Source organism: Pipistrellus kuhlii, unplaced genomic scaffold (assembly GCF_014108245.1).
Source record: "Pipistrellus kuhlii isolate mPipKuh1 unplaced genomic scaffold, mPipKuh1.p scaffold_m20_p_88, whole genome shotgun sequence".
Lineage (NCBI taxonomy): Eukaryota > Metazoa > Chordata > Mammalia > Chiroptera > Vespertilionidae > Pipistrellus > Pipistrellus kuhlii.
In genome coordinates, this window is record NW_023425593.1 from 42,388 (window position 1) to 62,654 (window position 20,267).

The 20,267-nt window shown below is 52.8% G+C and overlaps 1 protein-coding gene across 1 annotated transcript in view; it reads left to right on the top strand.

The window, feature by feature from the left end:
- Positions 1-2,728: 2,728 nt before the first annotated feature.
- The window catches only part of JHY (junctional cadherin complex regulator), a 93,525-nt gene continuing 75,986 nt past the window's right edge, over positions 2,729-20,267 (top strand). The window contains exons 1-2 of the mRNA XM_036426008.2: positions 2,729-2,769; positions 5,172-5,610. Of these exons, the coding sequence (XP_036281901.1) occupies positions 5,267-5,610 (344 nt within the window). The 5' untranslated portion in view covers positions 2,729-2,769; positions 5,172-5,266. The remainder of the gene's footprint in view (positions 2,770-5,171; positions 5,611-20,267) is intronic.

Genomic DNA, 20,267 nt, shown 5'->3' on the forward strand with positions numbered 1-20,267 from the left:
ACTAGGCGGGCGGGTACTGAAGCGGAGGAGAAGGGGCAGCGGGAGGGGGGTGGGAGGCTGCAGGCCGGGAAGGCACGGCTGCGGGCCTGGGAGCGTGTCTTTGGGAGAAAGTGGCCGGAGAGCGCGGCCCGAGGGGTTATGGGGGAGGGGAGGGTGGGTGACCGCCCCTGGGTGCGCTGTGGGGAGGGAGGGTGGGTGACCGCCCCTGGGTGCGCTGTGGGGAGGGAGGGTGGGTGACCGCCCCTGGGTGCGCTGTGGGGAAGGAGGGTGGGTGACAGCCACTGGGTGCGCTGTGGGGAGGGAGGGTGGGTGACCGCCCCTGGGTGCGCTGTGGGGAGGGAGGGTGGGTGACAGCCACTGGGTGCGCTGTGGGGAGGGAGGGTGGGTGACCGCCCCTGGGTGCGCTGTGGGGAGGGAGGGTGGGTGACCGCCCCTGGGTGCGCTGTGGGGAGGGAGGGTGGGTGACCGCCCCTGGGTGCGCTGCGGGGGAGGATGGAGCTGTGGACTGCGTTCCTAACCCTGCCTGTCTCCCTGGGAGGCCTCGCCTCCGTCCCTCCGGCACAGGGATCTTCTTTCCGGGTTGGGGACACTCCAGTTAATGTGTGTGGATATGGGTGAGAGAGACGTTACCAACTTGCCAAAATAAACGTGGCATTCTTTTTGTTTTTTAATCCTCATCCAAGGAGTGAGGATGTTTTTTCCATTGATTTTTAGAGAGTGGGAAGGGGAGGGGAGAGGGAGAGGAGAGAGAAGCATCCATTGGCCGCCTTCCACAGGCGCCCCCACCTGGCTGGGAATTGAACATGCAAGGAAGGTACCTCCCTTGACCTGGATCTGACCTTCTGTCCGCTGGCCCACGCTCTGACCACTGAGCCACTGGCCAGGGCTGTGACATTCATTTTTTTTTTTTAATATATAATGCACAAAATGCTTTATCCTTTGATGGTATTAAAGTATTCTATAATTAGATCAATACTAATGTCAAACATCAAAGAGTTGGGGATCAGTAACTGACAGTCTGGGAATAGAAGGCTTTACGCAGTGTAGATGCAAATAATTGATCTATTTTTATTGCTCTTGCAATGCCCAAATTCCAAGAATGTAAGTAGTTTGCAAGCACTCACATTGAGTGAAGGGATTTGTAAATTAGATTTAGGATGAGTTTTTGAAATTATATTGGGCCATAAATATAAATGATTTTCTGATTTAGACTCTACAGTCTGAGGGGAAATCATTGAAACTACTTAAAAGATGATGCATTTCTTTTCATTAGTAAACACTTAAGAGTTTTTTGGGGTTTTTTTTTTGCCAAGACCGGTTTGGCTCAATGGATAGAAGCGTTGGCTTGGGGACTGAAGGGTCCCGGGTTCGATTCCGGTCAAGGGCATGTACCTTGGTTGCAGGCATATCCCAGTAGGGAGTGTGCAAGAGGCAGCTGATCGATGACTCTCTCATCGATGTTTCTAACTCTCTATCTCTCTCCCTTCCTCTCTGTACAAAATCAATAAAAATTAAAAAATAAAAAAAGAGTTTTTAATGTGTTGTGATAGCTTAGAGGTTTGGAAGAAGGAATGTTAGAAAGATTGAGGACTCTTAGGAGTATTTGCCGGAGATTTGCTTCATTTCATCTTTGCACAGTACCTTACAGGTCGCCATGTGCTTCCTTGCCCAGTATGTGATTGCCTCCTGTACCAGCCTGTGCCTAGCTAGGACGGGTATGAAGGCCCACTGATTGAGGTTGCAAAGTCACACAGGTGTAAAGTGTTGAGCCAGGACTTGAACCTGAGTCTTCTGGCTCCAGTGCTGATTTTACCCCAACACACTTGCCCTTTAAAGTAGACTGCCATTCTGTCCTGCACGACCTTGATAAGTGAGGCCACCTTCCCACTGGGAGTGCTAGGCCTGATCTAGTGACAGGCCTTCCAGGCAATCTATATATATAAAAGCCTAAGCGACAATTAGGACCAAACGACGGGTCTGGCCAGTCTCTATGATGGCACTGACCACCAGAGGGCATATGCTCAGTCCGCAGGCTGATATTCTATCCACTGAGCCAAGCCGGTTTCGGCGCGCACACACTTTTCAGGGTAAGTACCTAGAAGTGAGATTACTGACTCGCAGGGTTCACATATCCTCGCTAATGTCACCCCCTTTTCCCAAGTGGCCGCACCCCCGCTCCCAGCAGCAGCGGAGGGTTTGCCCGCCCCCTCCGCCTGGAGCCCAGCGCCCCACGCCCCTGCCCTCGGTGAGCGGAGTGGTACCCGGGGCCGTCCTCCCCGGTTTGTACGGCGTGCAGCGCCTTTACCATCAGCAGCCAGTGTTCGCTGGTCATTGGGTTTCTTTGTGAAGTCCCTGCGCAGTGTTCGCCCATTCTTGCGCCGAACTGTTTCCTTTACCTGCCGTTCTCACCGATCCCGGCATTGTTTGTCGCAAACATTGTTTGTGCCTCCCGCGCGCCGGCCGCTGTCTTGCGCGCCGGGGAAAGTCGGGGCGAGCAGCCGCCCCCACACCTGCCGGGCTGCCCTGCGGCCGCAGCGGCCCAGCCGCCCGCCTCCGGGACGGCGGGGGGCGGGGCGCACGGTCTCCAGGGCAGCGGGGGGCGGGGCGCGGGGCGGGGCGCACGGTCTCCAGGGCAGCGGGGCGCGGGGCGGGGCGCACGGTCTCCAGGGCAGCGGGGCGCGGGGCGCTGGGCGCGGGGCGCGGGCCGGGGTGGGGAGGCGGGACCGCAGGCGGCGCGGGAGGATGCGGCAGGAGCGGAGCGCGGGGCAGGTGACGGGCGGTTGCACCGGAACAGGCGGGCGGCGCGCCCCGGGAGGAGGGCGACCACACGGGGCTGGGGTGGGACCCCGGGAAGCCCGGAGGGAGGGAACCGATGGGGTGAGAAGGGCTCAGAGCGTTAGGACCCGGCCCGCCCGAGGCTCCGGGGCCCCCTTCCGAGCCGCTCGTCCTGACAGGTTCCGGCCAGTCCCGGCCCCAGACCCGCCGGCCCGCGCTCCCCGGGCGTATGCCGCCCTGGCCGCCCGCCGTGCCCATCAGAGGCGAAGAGAGAGCACAGACCCGAGCGCCCGTGGCCGCGTGGGCCTGTCCGGGGCAGAGCCACTCCCCTCCGCTCCCGGGGCGAGCGCAGCGGGCGCCTTCCCCGCCTCCCTGGAGCCTGGCCGGCCGGCCGGCTGCACCACCTGAGGCCGGAGCTGGCGGCTCCCAGGCGAGGGCCCGCGGCCTGGGTCCTCCGTTCCCTGGCCTCTGGGTCAGAAGGTCAGACACTCAGTGGGAACGTGCCCCGCTGGGAGCCACTACCCTCCACGGCCACCCCTTCCCAGTGAGTCCCCGCTGCCCAAGCGGGGCCAGGCACAGCCCTCCGCTGGCCAGCCTCCTCGTGTCTCCCAAACTTCCCTAATCCCTTAACCAAAAAGTGCGGTCTTCTATGGACATTTTTTATTGATTAACTTCAGGAGACACTAATCTATCTCACTTAAGAAAAGAAGGGAAATTGGAGAGAATAATTTCATGAAGGAGCATTTCCAAGTTGAAATGTAACGTTTACTATCTTAAGCTTCTTTAAGATCCCAAGTACAGTGACTTGAAGTCTTAGGGTAACACTGGTGTTTTAAAACTTTCAGTTACTTGATGCATTTGCTGCTTTGTAAAAATATCCTAAAAAAGCAGCAGTTGATCGGCTTCCCAGCATTAAAATAATACAATAGAGTGAAATAGATGTGTTTTTAAAATAAATCTCAATACAGCAAACCAGTCTGCTGTTAGACAGTAACGTGTAAATATGTGGCTTTGTCTGTTTTGTTAGTGAGGTGCTTTCCTCCATGGAATAGATGGTGTTCCCTAGCAACGGAGTCAACAAAGCAGCGCTAGACTACGAATAAGGCCATGTGTTTACATTAAAATTGGGATCTGCCAAAACACAAGAGGAAGCCCTTAAAACGACTTAGAGGGACCCTGATGCTGAAGGTGCCGCCACCTGACCCGCAGGGAGCAATGTGGCCTCAGGCAGAGCTGGAAGCCGCGAGAAGTGCCAGGTGAGATGGGAGGAAGCACCTCCAAACTCTCCTCAATCTGATGGGAACTCAGCGCCTTCCCAGAGTGCCTCAGGGTCTGACAGCCCTGAGACAGGGAGGGCGCGGGTGGGGGGGAATGACCCTGCGCCCATTAGAGCAGATCCCAGTGCCATCCAGGCCGGTCCCACAGCACTCCCAGGGCAGCCTCCAGCAGGCGGGCCTCTGCCCCGCTGCACTGCTCAGTGGTGCATTCACACCTGCCACACTCCTGTTGAACAGTTTGAATCATATATATATCAATATATTTATGCATAATATGCAAATCAACCAGATGGCAGACGACCTGTCAGTATGATGCATACTGACCACCAGGGAGCAGATTCTCAATGCAGGAGCTATCCCCAGTCCACAGGCCTCGATTGCACTATAGGGACCTGCTGGCCAAGCTCTTGGTTCCTCCCCCTGGCCGGCAGGCTCTGATTGCCTGATGGGAAACAGACAACGGAGGGGAGGTAGTAGCAGATGTGGTCGGTGGGGAGCGGGGCCAGCTCCTGGCAGCCAGGGAAGATTGGCCCCGATTGCAGGCCAGGCCTAGGGACCCTCCCCATGCAGATTTTGTGCACCGGGCCTCTAGTTTTTCCACTAAAGTCGCTGAGGTTGAGTCCGTGACTAACCTCACCTGGTTACACACGCCTGTCAGCAGCAGCCTGTGCACCAGCAGGTCTTCCAATGAGGCACCGGCGTGGGCCAAAGCCCCAGCGTCCTTCCCTCCGGGCAGTGAGGGCTGTGGAAACACTTACCCCACCCCTTGCTGTGCACATGCAGCCTGGGACCTGTTTCTCCCTCCAGGCATACAACGGGATAGGGCACATTTGTACCTGTGCCCTGTATATTGAAACAGGTGCCACAGTCCTGGCCAAGTTACCACATGGCCTGCCCAAGCCTGCCGGCCCTGGGCCCTGGAACTGCCCTTGACCCTCGCTGGTTAGCCCAGCCTCAGACGTGCACCTGGATAGAGAGGGCTCCACAGACCTCCTCACACACAGAGGGAGCACAGCAAGCCTCAGCCATAGAACACAGTTCCTGTCCTGTCTGCAGGTTACTAACGTGGGCATTAAAGACTTGATTAATCACAGAGTAACAGAAACATCATTATTGTAGGTAACGCTCTTGTGAACCACAGCTCGAAATATTCAGCCACAACGTGAAGCTGCCTGCCAACAAGAGTTTCCTGGTGGTTTTTGTGTTTTTTCAAGATGAGCCATGGTAGGTTAATTCCCAGGCTCTCCATTCGATCTCCTGTGCATCGTGCCAGCCTGGAGGCCCAGGCCGCAGCATCGCCTTTTAAGAAAGAAGACTTACCTCTGATTTCAAAGGATTCCCTGGAAGCCGACTCGGAGAGCCTCAGTCAGGAGGGCTCCTCTCAGGCCGAGCGTGGAGCTCGAACCCGGGACAACGCCATGGAGCGGGACAGCCTGGAGGACAGCCTGGAGGACAGCCTGGGGGACAGCCTGAGCGAGACGGAGGAGGAAGCCAGCAGCAAGGCGGCCCAGGCGGCCAGCAAGGACAGCCGTGCCCAGGACAAGGGCGCGGGCGGCAGGTCAGCAACCGGCTTGTTAACAGTGGGGTCTCCGAGGCGTGTTGTTAAGTGGTGACAGGCACTGTGCCACCAGGGTGAGGGCGGAGGGCGCTCACGGGGAGCACCCTGCAGTGTGAGATGGGTCTAAGGACAATGGGGGCCAGGTTATCGGTCACAGTTTTTTTGTTGTTTTTTTTTTAATTAAAAAAAAAAATGCAAAAGACAAGGAGCCCTGGCAGGATAACTCAGTTGGTTAGTGCATCGTCCTGATTCACCAAGGTTGCGGGTTCGACCTCCAGTCAGGACACATACAAGAACGAATTAATGAGTGCATAAATAAGCGGAGCTATCACCTGCAAGAATAGCTGCATTTTTATTTATTTACTTTTAAATATATTTTATTGATTTTTTTACAGAGAGGAAGGGAGAGGGATAGAGAGTTAGAAACATCGATGAGAGAGAAACATTGATCAGCTGCCTCCTGCACACCCCCCACTGGGGATGTGCCCGCAACCAAGGTACATGCCTTTGACTGGAATCGAACCCAGGACCATTGAGTCCCCAGGCTGATGCTCTATCCACTGAGCCAAACCAGTTAGGGTAATAACTGTATTTTTATTGTTGAAAGTTACATGCGAAAGACAAGGAAAAGTATTCATAGAGGCGTCTGCTTTCCTTATGCTCCTCATTTTCTGTCCATCTCCCAAGTGTCTCCCCTGCTGTGGCTTCACCCTGGAGACACCCAGAAGGTGGTACAGAAAAATGCCACCTTGGAGAGGGCGGTCTTGCTTCAGGCCAGGCACTGCTCTTTAGTGTACAATGTTGTGTTCAGTGATTGGCTGTCTCCTGCATGCCTCCTACTGGGGATCGAGCCTGAAACCAGGCAGATGCCCATGACTGGAATCGAACCTGGGACCTTTCAGTTCACAGACTGACGCTCTATCCACTGAGCCAAACCAGCCAGGGCGCATCTCACTTTTTCTCACCTGTTAAATAAACCAGCCTTTCTCTCACGATTGCTATAAATGCCAGTACCTCCCAGGGCTTACAGAATCATATAAAGATTCAATTTCTAATAATCTGTATTGATGGAGCATTAACTGTATGCTAGATGCTACCAAAAAGTATAAGAATAAATTTGTGCATTATTACTTGCACAAATTGTAATGAAAATATAAATGATATCATAGAGAATAGAAGTTAAAAGGTATTGATTAGAAAGAGGTTTCAGTGTGGTGGTGAAGTGCATGGAGTCTGGAACAGACCATCCGGTTCACATTTGGCCAAGTCCACTTAATCTCTCTGGCCTCAGTTTCCCCATCAGTAACAATGGGATAATAATAATGACTACCTTAAAGAGTTATGGTGCATATATATATATATATATGCACTGAGTGGCCAGATTATTATGATCTCTGAATGCATAACAATCTGGCCACTCAGTGTGGTGCAGCTGGTTTGACCTGAAGGGTGTTCCCAGATCAGGGTGGGGGTTCCCTTGGGGCATGGGGCAGCCTGAGCAAGGGGCCTTTGGTGATTTGCAGGCCAGCCACGCCCCCTGGTGACCAAAACAGAGGCTCTGGTATCTGGAATGTATTTACCTTCTACAATTGAAACTATAGCTTTGAGTGGAGGCCTAGGCGGGCAAGGACAGGCAGAAAGCTTGGCTCTTCCATTGCCTGAGAAACCCAAGCCTCCCTCCTGCTCTCTGTGACTGTAGCCATCTTGGTTGGGGTTAATTTGCATATTCACCCTGATTGGATGGTGTGTGGCTTGTGGGTGTGGCTTGTGAGTATAACAGAGTGATGGGTAATTTGCATACTACTCTTTTATTAGGTAGGATAGAGGCCCAGTGCATGAATTAGTGTATGGGTGATTCTGGCCAGCCTGGCCAGGGGGAGGCGACATAGGCAGTTGGCTGGCCTGCCTGCTGGTTGAACTCCTGATTGAGGGGACAATTTGCATATTAGCCTTTTATTATATAGGATATATACTGAGTGGCCAGATTATTATGCATTCAGAGATCATATTAATCTGGCCACTCAGTGTGTGTGTGTGTGTGTGTGTGTGTGTGTATGTGTGTGTGTGTGTCCCAGCCCCTAACCACTACCCTGATTGACATCTAACTGCTCCCCTGCTGGCCCGATTGCCCCTAATTGCCCTCCTCTGATAGCCTGGTCACCTCTAACTGCCCTCCCCTGCCATTCTGGTCATCTCTAACTGTCCTCCCTGGCAGGCCTGGTCCCCCCAACTGCCCTCCCCTGTTGGCCTAGTCACCCCTAACTGCCCTCCCCTACAGGCCTGGTCCCCCCCAACTTCCCTTCCCTGCAGGCCTTGTCCTTCCTAATTGCCTTCCCCTGCAGGTCTCGTCCCCCCAACTGCCCTCCCTGCAGGCCTGGTCCCTCCCAACTGTTCTCTCCTGCTGGCCTGATCTCCCACAACTGCCCTCCCCCGCTGGCCATCTTGTGACAGCCATCTTTTGTCCACATGGGGGCGGCCATCTTGTGTGTTGGAGTAATAGTCAATTTGCATATTACCTCTTTATTATATAGGATATGTACTAGATTTTTAAAAATTAAGGGTAAAATATGTTGAGGAAAGTTTACTGGGAGTCCTAGAGCTTGGACAGGTAGGCTTTTGGAGACAAAGTAGATTTAGAAAAAAAGCAGCCCTGGAGAATCCAAGATGGCTGCACAGGTAAACACCTAACTGCAGCCACACACAACAATTTCAATAAAATACAACTAAAATATAAAATGGACATTACCCAGAACTACAGGAAAATTGACTGACTAGAAATTCTACAACGAGAAGCAAGGAGAAAACCAGAAGGAGGAGCGGAGGAGCTGTAAGAGCCTAAGGTATGGAGACACGCTACGCGCGTGGAGAGGACTGAGCCGGAGAGGAGGGGCTGGCATTCCCTAGCGGGGGAAAAGATAAAAGCTCCAGACTGTGCTGAACCCCAGACCCGACAGCGCTGAACCCCAGTTCTAGACCAGACCCCAGGGACCCAGGCTCAAACAGAGGAAGCCTGGGCTGTGAGGCGGAATCCCAGGGGAGCGGCGAAGGGCAGAGACCCCGGAGGTGTGCACATTGTGTGCAGAGAACAGACTGTTGGCTGTGCCGCAGGATTGCCCTGGCAGGATGGAGACAAAAGCCCCAGACTGCTCTGAACCCCACTTCCAACCCCACTTCCAACTGAACTGAACCCCAGTTCCAGGCTCATTGGGGGAGAGACTAGGCTGTTTGGTAGCAGGCGAAACTCGAGGGCACCTCAGTCTCAGAGGTGCTTGCAGCGAGTACCGAAGGACCCTGAGGATTACTGAGACTCAGGAGCCGCATAGGGCGGGGCTGACGGAAGCCAAGGCTGTAGGCTCCACCCTGAAACACCGCACCATCAGGGAAGCTGCGAAAATGCCGAGACAAGGAAATAGATCACAAACGAAAGAAATGGAGGACAAAAAGCGACTGGATATAGAGTTCAAAATCACACTTATAAGGTTGTTCAAGAATCTCCTAGAAAAGGCCAATAAAATAAACGAAAGCTATGAAGATATGAAAAGAGATCAACTAGAAATAATAAGGGATCAACAAGAAATAAAGAATACATTGTCTGAAATAAAAAAATATTATACAGAGTCCTAAAAACATAATGGAAGATCGTAAGAATCAAGTCAAAGATTTGGAACATAAAGAGCCAGAAGACACTCCTCTGCAGAAGCAAGAAGGCAAGAGAATCCAGAAAGTTGAAGATAATGTAAGAAACCTCTGGGACAACTTCAAGCAAACCAACATCAGAATTATGGGGGTCCCAGAAGATGAGAGAGAGCAAGATATCGAAAACATACTGAAAGAAATAGTGACAGAAAACTTCCCCCATCTGGTGAAAGAATTAGACTTACAAGTCCAGGAAGTGCACAGAACTCCAAACAAAAGAAATCCAAAGAAGACCACACCAAGACAAATCATAATTAAAATTCCAAAAGCAAAAGACAAAGAGAGAATATTAAAAGCAGCAAGAGCAAAGCAGGTAGTTACCTATAAAGGAGCACCTATACGATTGTCAGCTGATTTCTCAACAGAAACCATGCAGGCCAGATGAGAATGGCAAGAAATATTCAAGGTGATGAATAGTAAGAATCTATAGCAAAAAATAATCTACCCAGCAAAGCTATCACTCAGAATCGAAGGCCAGATAAAGAGCTTCACCAATAAAAAAAAAAAAGCTAAAGGAGTTCATCATTACCAAACCAGAATTATATGAATTGCTGAAGGGGGTTCTTTTGGAAGAGAAAGTAAATAAAGATAAAAACTATGAACAACAAATACGTAGCTATCAACAAGTGAATCTAAAAACCAAGGAAATTTAAAAAAAAATCTGATAAACAATATTAACTGTTGAATATAATAGAATCAAAGGTGTGGAAGGGGAGTGGACTGACGATTCTCGGAGAAAAGGGGAGAGGGGGATGTGGGAAGAGACTGAACATAAACTGTGCACCTATGGATGAGGACAATGGGGGGTGGGGAAAAGGCAAAGGGTGGGGTGGGAACCTGGTGGAAGGGAGCAACGGGCGGGGGAGGAGGGAAGAGGAACATCTGTAATAATATGAACAATAAAGATTTAAAAAATAAATAAAGAAAAGACAAGAAAAGAAAAAAAGCAGCCCTAGCTAGTTCGGCTCAGTGGATAGGGCATCAGCCTGTGGACCAAAGGGTCCCAGGTTGGATTCTGGTCAAGGGCATGTACCTCGGTTGCAGGCTCCTCCCCGAGTCCCGGCCCTGGTAGGGCTCTTGCAGGGGGCAACCAATCGATGTGTTTCTCTCACATGGATGTTGCCCTGTCTCTTCCGCTCTCCCTGAAAGTCAATGGAAACGTCCTCAGGTGAGGATTGCAAAAGAAAAAGAGGGAAGAACAGAATTAGAGTGAGGTGTGCGGCATAGTAAGGAACACTGGGCAGGCTCGATGGCAGAGCATCTGGGCGCGGTGTAGGGCGGGTGGGCTGAGTGGGCCTGAGCTGGGGCCACCGACAGGGCCCTCGTCAGGCCGGGACAGGCACGGGGAGGCTCCTCTGAAAGACAGATCGAGCCGGCTCCTGACAGAAAGACGGGGCTGAGGGCATGGGGCTGGGGAAGGCTTCAGCTGATGCCCGGTGCTCTGGCGGGAGACTGCAGGTTCCGGGAAGGGCAGAGGTCGAGGGCAGTGGGGAGCAGGGTGCTGCAGGCTGGCATGCTTTGCATTAGGAAAACCACGCAGGGACAGAGACTGCCAGGCGGTAAAATCCGACAGCCACGGCACCTGTAACAGCAGCAGCAGCTTCTCTGCAGGCTCATCCGTAGCTTCACTCCATTCTTCCCTGAGAGCCTGGCACCTGCTCCCGCTGCACAGCCAAGGTCAGGCTCACGCTGACCGCATAGAGCTGGGGGGGACATCGGTTGTTTTGCTGTTGATCTCGTGCTTTTTAAAAACCTGACAAAATTCTAACCTACAGAACAGCACCGAGAAGAGTGTTCGAACCCTGACACCGCATTTGTGTCAAATACACTTGTTAAAGGCGTACAACGTGGCAGAAAGTTTTCATTTTCCTCCTCAGAGGCAGCCGACACATATTCCCCTTGGCAGTCTTCGTTCGTCTCGGTCTCTTCCCCACAAGCTGCGGTTAGTGGGGAAACACACATACAAAGCGGGAGAACCGACAGGGCTCGGAGACAGGCAGTGGACACGGCGACCGTCGCTCTAACAGCAGTTGGTGCCAGAGCGCTCGTGAGGGGCCCGCGCTGAGGCACTCACCTGTGCCACGCACCTGGCCCGGGGCAGCCTGGCAGGGGCCACGCTCCCCACCGTTGGAAAGATGAGGCTTAAAGAGGCCACGTTACGCCCATGTCTTACATCTGCTGAGTGTGGAGCAGATGCTTTAAGCCTTCTTTTTATTTATTTTATTTGATTTTTCCATCACCATCGAGCCCCTAGGCCAGTGGTTGGCAAACGGCAGCTCACGAGCCTCATGTGGCTTGTGAGCCACAGTTTGCCGCTCTGTTGACTAACGACTTTGCCGACCACTGACCTAGACTCTCAAGTCCAATGATTACAGGCTGTTGTTGTTCCTTGTGATTGAGCACCTTTCTCAGTGGTTGGCAAACTCTTTAGTCAAGGGAGCGGTTTGCTGACCATGGCCCTCTTCCACCCCAAGGCCACGTTTTCCTTTTAGCTCCAGCCGGAGGGAGGCCTGGCCTCCCGCTGAGAAACGGCGGTGGCGGCTTCGTTACAGAAAGGGGAGGGCTTTGCAGTGCCCAGCAACCTGCCTGCACTTTTAAGACGGAGAAACCAAGGCGAGGACCCGGTAAGGGACCTCATTTCCCCAGAGCTGCTTCTTTCCTGTTGGAGTCGATGTGCAGGGACCCAGCTCTCACCTTGCCCTTTACCCAGGGACAATGTGAATCCCACTCAGTACGTTTCAAAATCAAGAATAATATTTACAAAAGTGAAAATGGTGGTTAGGGCCCTGGTCTTCTGAGTCAGAGATCCATAAAGAATGCCGTGTTCCTGCGATGGCTTGCTTTGGAGATGTTTAATGATAGGTGAGGGTCCCCAGGGTGAGAATGGGTCATGGTTTGAACATCAGAGGACACTTCCCCACTGAAAGCGAAACAGAAGGATGGCATTCAGCCGAAGAATGCCTCAAAAACAGTATCCATGTGAGGGGGCAGCTATGCCTCTTCCTCTGCCTCCTGGCGTCTCGGGAAGCTTGGCCAGGTGCATTGTTGCTTGGATCTGGGAGTTTTTGAACCACGAAGTAGACAAATTCCTACCAGTCTTTCAATATAAATTTAAGTATGCTTTCCTTCTGTAAGATAGAAGGCATTCTGGGACTGGTAGTTCCAAAAATCAGTCATAGTCTTGCCTTAAAACCAAGGGAAATCTCTTTCTTCCAGCTTTTAGACGCGTTTTTAAGCTGCTGATAAATCACGCGAGCCTGACTCTTGTGTTTTGATGTTACGAGGACCTCCTCAAAGCAATTACTCCCCGTGTCTCACCAAAGCCAGTTCACTGTGAATGGATTAGAGGAGACACTTTCCTTAATGGAAATTGGAGCTGCATTGACTGCAGTGAATGAATCAAGAGCAGAGAGAGCATCTTCACAAGATCATCCTTAAACCCACTCCAGAGCCAGCCTCTGACCCTCGCGCTGACGCAGAGAGAGATCAGTGTGATTCCTAGCGCATTAGGAAGGACCTGCTTCCTCCGGGGCCTTCGGAACCTTCACAAAACCTTTGAGAACATCCGAGAGCCGCAGCACAGCCCCAGGAAGTGTGCTTGTGTATGCATGTAGTCTTATTTACAAGACCACTCAAATGTAATGCGCTACCATTTGTAAAACTGTTTACTTTGTGCCTACTATCTCATTTACCTTCCCGGGCCCTCTGAGGCGCTGTTACCCACATTTTGCTACAGGAAGTGAAGCTTCGGGAGTCGGGCCAGTGTGAATCCTGACTCAGCGGCAGAGCCTGAGCCTCCAAGTCACTAGACAGGTGGTCAAAGGCTGATTGGACAAAGGATTCGATTTACCATCTAACAAATATTAAAGATACAATGAATTTAACGTGGACTAAACTGAGGCCCGAGTACAGACTCATGTAAAATCAAATTTCATTAAAGCCATACAAATATTTACAGGATTCGGCGCCCTCAGAATATGTGAGCATGACTGATAGGTTATTAGGGCAGCGAGGTCCCTGCACGGCCCCCCTCCCCTCAGCGACAGAAACACTCCCGCCCCTCGAGGTCTGCAGGTGCCTCCTCAGACCACTGGGGGCCGGAGCCTGTAGGGAAGACCCCGTGTCCTGTCGATAAGCCCCCTTGCCCGGAAGTGACCAGGCAGGAGAGGCACAAGGAGGAATTAGAAATAAGTGGGCTCCTCAGGCTTGTCTGACGTAAGAAAGGGGCTCAGCAATAAGTGCATTTTTACTGTTTTGGGTGGCATGTACTTTTCCCTCTCAAATGCTTCCCTATATGTTGTTTCAGATCAATAATACAAGAACTGGTGCAGTAGGGAGTGAGGATTTCTGGGTCTTAAATAGCAGCACTGGCCAGCCCATTGGGTCTGGTAAAGACCAAATGCAGTGCTTTCCTCACCCCTCGGTCCCAGGCGGGCGGCGCTGTGCAGCGCGTGGGGAGCACGGAGCTGGGGACCGGAGGCCGAGGCGCAGGGACGGCTTCTGTGCCACTGGGGAGCACGGTGTTGTCAGGACCGCAGGGCCTTCCAGGTCCGCTTTCCTTTCCCTGGTTTCGCAGGGTTCCTCCCCGCTGACTTCTCTTGTCTCCGAGGTGGATTGGAATGCTGGCCGCTCACACATGGCACTCTGTTCCAGGTGACACAGTGTCAGGGGGATGGCCATAGCGTTTTAGTTATTTATTTCAGGTCACGTGGGCATCATTATGTCGGAGACGTGACTTTTGGTTACAGGCCGCAGCCATTTCTGCTTTTCGGACCTTCCCTGGCTCGGAAGTTCTGTAGTGGCTAAGCCTGGGATGCTCCCACTCCTCCCCCAAACAGGCCCGGTGCCATCGGCAGAGGAGCGGTGGGGAGGACCAGCTGTGCCGGGCGGAGCTGTGTCTGATGAAGGCAGGTCCATGGCCCCGGAGGCCACCAGCTCTTTCTGGCTGCTCCAGCAGCGCAGGGACGCAGCACCGGGCTGAAACAAGCAAAGAAATAGTGATTTTGAAACTCTACCAAGAATTTAAATTTACGTCGCCTGCCAGCCTGTCAGTTACCAAGAGGTCTGGGAAGGTTGCTGCCGAGTTCCTAAAGAGACAGTTGAGTTCATGCCTTTCCTGCTTTCTAATGTAGTTCTACTCTGGGACGAGTTGGAAGATATAGAGGCTTTAATAACAAGAATCACCGATGAATTGAATTTAAAGAAAATGCTTTCCCAGCACTTCCTGTGGACTGGAAGAAAGGAAGGCCTGGCCCGGGGCTACGTGGGGGGCTTAAGAGCCGCTGAGGCTCCTCAGCCTGCCCCAGCTGATGGAGGAGGAGGAGCTGGAGGCCTGGAGTCGCACACTCCGCCCCCAGGTTCCCACAGCTCGGTGGGTGGCAGGGGCCACACCCAGAGGCCAGGCCTGCATGTCCCAGGACGTCTCAGCTCCCCTGAAACCCAGAGTGCGTGTCTGACATTGAAAATACAAGAAGTCCTCCCTGGGGAAAGTGAAACACCCGGAGTGTTACCAAGCCCTCACTCTGGGCTCATCTCTAGAGAATGGGACGCGCAGGAGCCCCTCCTGGCGTCCCGGGGACTCCCCCCGGGTGAGCCACAGCAGGTCCTGGGAGGCAGTCCTTGCTCCCCAAAAGGCACACCTGCCAGAAGGGGGGTGCTCAAGGTGACATTGCAGCCATACCTGCCCTCTCAGACCATTTGTTTTCATGTAATCACATGTTGTTCTCATGTAACTCACAGGTTGTCCTTGAGCCATGGCTGTTACTGACAATTCTAATAATTTGGGGCAAATATCTGGTTATTTTAAGAAAGGATTTCAGTTGGAATTATCCAAGTTATATCTTTGCTATAAATAACATCCACTAGGTAACAGGCAGCCCCTCTAGTTTAGTGTGTCTCTGTAGACAGTCTTTGGCCTTCAGTTCATTAAACCATCTTTTTTTTTTCTATTAAAATGTGGTTGTTTTTGGCAGAATAAGTGCCTACATTCAATGAAATTTCTGGGTTGTAGATAACCTTCCCAAAGCATTCCAGTGTATTTGAGGAGCCATTTTATTTCATACTTGCAAAAGTGATTTTTCAGTCCTTTGGCATTTTTATTTACTTAAAAGCTGTTGATAAAAGATTAAGATGAGCATACAAATCAGAAATCCTTGGAAACAATTGCCAATTTTATAGTTCTTAAAGAGCCATTAAAAACTTTACACTTAAATAAAAATTGAATTTGCTGTTCATATGCATGAAAGATTTAATGGCATATAAATTGGCAATAATTGTTCTGTTTAAAAGGATTAAATTAAACCTCAATCAATAATAACATGTGCAGTTTCAATTTAACCGGCTACTTAAAATAAAGTAGCAAATAAATAACTGCTCAGTGATTAGCAGCAATGCTTTCATTCGCCTCCTCAACAGGCAAAGTGGCCAGTTATTGAATATTTTATTATGTGTGCAAAGCATGTTAATTGTGCTAGAAATATGCTCTGATTTTAGCGATTTTTTTAATTGAATACTATGCTGAAGATGAGGCTCTTCATTAATGGGGATTTTATTTTATTTTGTGTGAAGTTGTCACAGTCAGTAACCAAATGGGATCCATTGGGGCCAGCAGACATCCTGGCACAGGCTCCAGGATGCCCCCGGCCTCCCGCCCATTCCCCGCCCAGCACCTGAGGGGCACCTGGCGCCTGGGGCCTGAGCAGCGACAAAGGCGTGGCGGCCTCATTGTCCTCGGGCGTCTCTCTGTCGCCGGGGAGGGCGCTGCACGCAGATGGCACTAGTGAAGGAGCACTCCTCGCTCTCTCTGCCCGCCGACCTGGCCACCGACAATCAGCTGCTTCCGCACAAGCCCGCACAATGGCTCTTCACGCTCAGCCATCAGGTCTGCTTCTGCAAAGGGTTTCGGCTCCATGCTCGTGGTTTGGCATTACATAACCCCCGTTTGTTTCAACATACGACTTCCACCCAGAAGGGGGAGTGGTATTGTAGGGGGCCTTTGTAGGTGCGGGGGGCGCCCTGCAATCAGTGCTCTCAGAGCCCCGCGTTCAGATTCTGTCTGGAAGGGTGCCTCTTCGACAGCCGGTTCAGAGGCGTTTTCTTAGCCGAGGCCTCCCATGCCGTCTGGTCTGTGTCACAGCGTCTGCATTCCCCTGGGCCCGCTCCGCCCTGTCTTCCCTGTGGGTGATGTCCTCCTGTGGCATTTCAGAGCGGGCGCTGCGGAGACGAGGAATCAGCTCCTTCTGAAGGTCTGAAGCGAGTGATTCTGCCAGTCTACCCTCTTCAGTGTTCAGAGTTCTTGAGGTGTTTCATCGGGGGGGACACGGACCTGTCCTGCTCTCATTTCCCGAACCACAGTTCACACAGGTTCTCCCGGTGCCCGCGTCCCGGCAGACCACAGGCTGCTGGCAGATGTGCGCTCGGTGCCTCGGAGACCACCGTGTGCCCTGGGAGAGAGCCCTGTGCGGGCCCAGCAGGAAGCACGGCCCGAGCAGTGTCACTCGTCACGTCACGGCAATGGGAGGGAGCAGGCAGCCCCAAGCCAGGAGCCTCCCTGGCGCTTGCCCAGCGCATCCTGCGGTGCTCGCTGTGTGTGAAAGGCATAGTTCTAAGCGTGCACAGGGTGTCCCAAAAAATGTATGCACAGTTCAATAGCTCAATTTTGAAAATGAAATGCTCTGTATAATAAAAGGATAGTGTGCAAATTGTGCAAATTGACCCTAATGGCAGAACCAGGTCGCTATGACACACACTGACCACCAGGGGCCAGATGCTCAGTGCAGGAGCCGAGGCCTGGTGGTCAGTGCACTCTCACAGGGGGAGCTCTGCTCAGCCACAAGGCCGGCTGACAGCGGAAGTGGTGGAGCCTCTCCCGCCTCCTCCGCAGCTAAGGATGTTTGACTGTAGCTTAGGCCCGATTCCCGTGGGTGGACATCCCTCGAGGGGTCCCAGACTGCAAGAGGGTGCAAGCCAGGCTGAGGAGGACTCCCCACGACCGCCCCCGAGAGTGCACGAATTTTCGTGCACCGGGCCTCTAGTATTTTATGAACACTGCCTTTATAATTATTCACGATGTGTGTATACATTTTTTGGAATACCCTCTCTATATAAATTTGCTTAATTCGCTCAGCCACACCATGAGGTAGCTGCTGTTGTTACCCATCCCACTGTGTTGACGAGGAAGCTGAGGCACAGACAGTAAATAATGTGTCCACACAACTCAGTCCTGGGAGCATCAGGCACGAGCCAGGCAGTGGGTTCCAGACCCTCATCCTTAGACACTCTGCCATCCCTTTTCTCAGAACCCGAGCACTCCAGATTACTCCTCAGAAGCAAAGCACCATGGGCTTCCCTGTGGCTGCAGACATTGCTCCACTCCTCGTTAGTGCTGGTTAAATGTGACGACCAATCCGAGGGCCAGTTTTTTAGTATTCCTGCAGCGATGGGAGTCAGGCAGCCATTTCTGTCAGTCACTGAAGACTACCTAATTTTTAAAAAATATATTTTTACTGATTTCAGAGAGAAAGGGAGAGAGAGAGAGAGAGAGAGAGAGAGAGAGAGAGAGAGAGAGAGAGAAACAGCAGTGATGAAAGAGAATCATTGATTGGCTGCTTCCTGCATGCCCCCCACTGGGGATCAGCCTGCAACCCAGGTATGTACCGTTACCAGAATGGGACCTGGGACTCTTTGGTCCCCAGGCCAACACTCTATCCACTGAGCCAAACCAACCAGGGCCAGTTTTTGTAATGTAGACACTCCTCAGGTATGGAGTCTCTTGTGAGTTTATAATAGGATTCTAGAGCTAGAGCGTTGGAATGGACTTCGTGATATCTTTTAGCAAGTGAATCTGGGGATCAGAAGCTAACACATTTCCAGTGACACATCCTCCTGTTTTAAATACCCATAATGCCCTGTATCTCCTCACGTTTCTCACTTGTCAGCTAGTTATCACCATTGGTAGAACAGGCCTATCTTCCCCACTGGCAGGGAAGGTCCATCGGCCTGCGTCTGTTTTGCTCGCACCTCAGTCTGCAGTGCCAGCGCTGGGGAGCTGCTCAGTATTGTTTGTTTCCTGGCCACGTGACTGAGCGGGCAGCTCACTAGCTCCCATGAGGCAGGCCCGTGGACAGCGTGCGCTTCACCGCCTGTGGGAACAGCCGCCTGATAAAGGGCAACCGGATGGATGCGGAGCCCGGTGCCGGGACAGACGGCCAGGCCTGTGTCCCAGCCCCTCCGCTCGTTAGCTCTGCGACCTTGTCAAAGCTACACGCGCTCTGTCAGCCCCCGTTGATTGATCTATTAAATGGGGATAAAATAGCACCTCCCTCATAGGGTTGTTCTAAGGAAAAACCAGCGATTGGCTGGAAGCATTCCCTCGGTCGGCATGCCATGGAATACACCGTCTCCCCGGTCCAGCCAGCACCGCGTCCTGCCCGAGCCTACGGAGCAGGCAGGGATCCCCAACGACCCACCACTTTGGAAGGCTGCCAGCGCCTGCTTCAAACAGCGCGAGCACTGCCTGCTCCCCAACCCTCCCGGCTCTGTAGATACTGCCTTCCCAGCACCCAGGAGCATTTGCGTTACTAGCACTTTGCTCTCCGTGAATTATTTTTGTTGATCAAATTCTCATAGGAGCTTGGCCAAGCCAAACCCCTCACAGAGTTTACAGCCCCTTCGAGCTCTCACCTCTCCTCCATTCCGAGTCTGCTCCTTGCCTCCCCCTCCGCCGCCATCCCCGGGCCGGCCTTGTCCCTGGGGAGTGCCCTGGCCTCCTCCCCGTGCCTTTCACACGCTGTTCGCTCAGGCTGGCCCCCGAGCCTTAGGCCTCCGCTGCCTCCGCTGAGGCCCGGCCTTCCAGGGGGTTGGGTGCCGCGCCCGAGGCCCCAGGCCCTCATCAGGGCTCCCTCGCTCTCTGTTGCACCCTCTGTAGCTATGAGCCCACCACTGCACCCCCCTAGCCTGGTGTGCACCCCGGAAACAGCTGTGGAACCGCTGAGTCAGCAAATGGATGAGGCACCTTCTGCCGCGTCCAGCAAATCGTGGAGGAGGGTGAAGTCCACTCCTGCCTTCCTTTCAGCACCGGGTCTGCAGGGACAGCGCCTTCTCCCCAGGAATGGTCTCTGGCAGCAGCGTTCACCTGAAGGCCTCCCAGGCGCTCCTTGCCTTTCCCCGTGCGCGCACGCGCGCACACACACACACACACACACACACACACATCACACACCATCACACACCATCACACACGCACACACATGCACACCGTCTCTCTCTCACACACACACACACGCACACTGTCTCTCTCACACATACACACACACACACACACCATCTCTCTCTCACACACACACACACCATCACACACGCACACGCACACCGTCTCTCTCACACACAACATCACACACACACACGCACGCACACACATGCTCGCTCACACACGCACACACACGCACACTGTCTCTCTCACACACACACACGCACACACCATCACACATACACACGCACACACATGCACACGCACACCGTCTCTCTCTCACACACACCATCACACCATCACACACACACGCACGCACACACGTGCACGCACACACACGCACACTGTCTCTCACACACACACACACACACACACACCATCACACACACATGCACACACGCACACACCGTCACTGAGTGCCAGAGGGGCCCTCACTTCCCAGGCACTCCTTGCCTTTCCACCTGAACCACCCTGTACACACACACACACACACACACACACACCGTCTCACACACACACACACCGTCTCACACACACACACACCGTCACATGCGTACACACACACACAACATCACACACACACCCTGTCACTGAGCGCCAGAGGAGCCCTCAGCCAGTCACTAATGCCTGACACTTTCCTGCGCATTTAGGTTCTCGGTCACTACCACCGGCTTTTAAAGAAAGAATGCCTAATGCCACAGGGAGAGGCTCGATC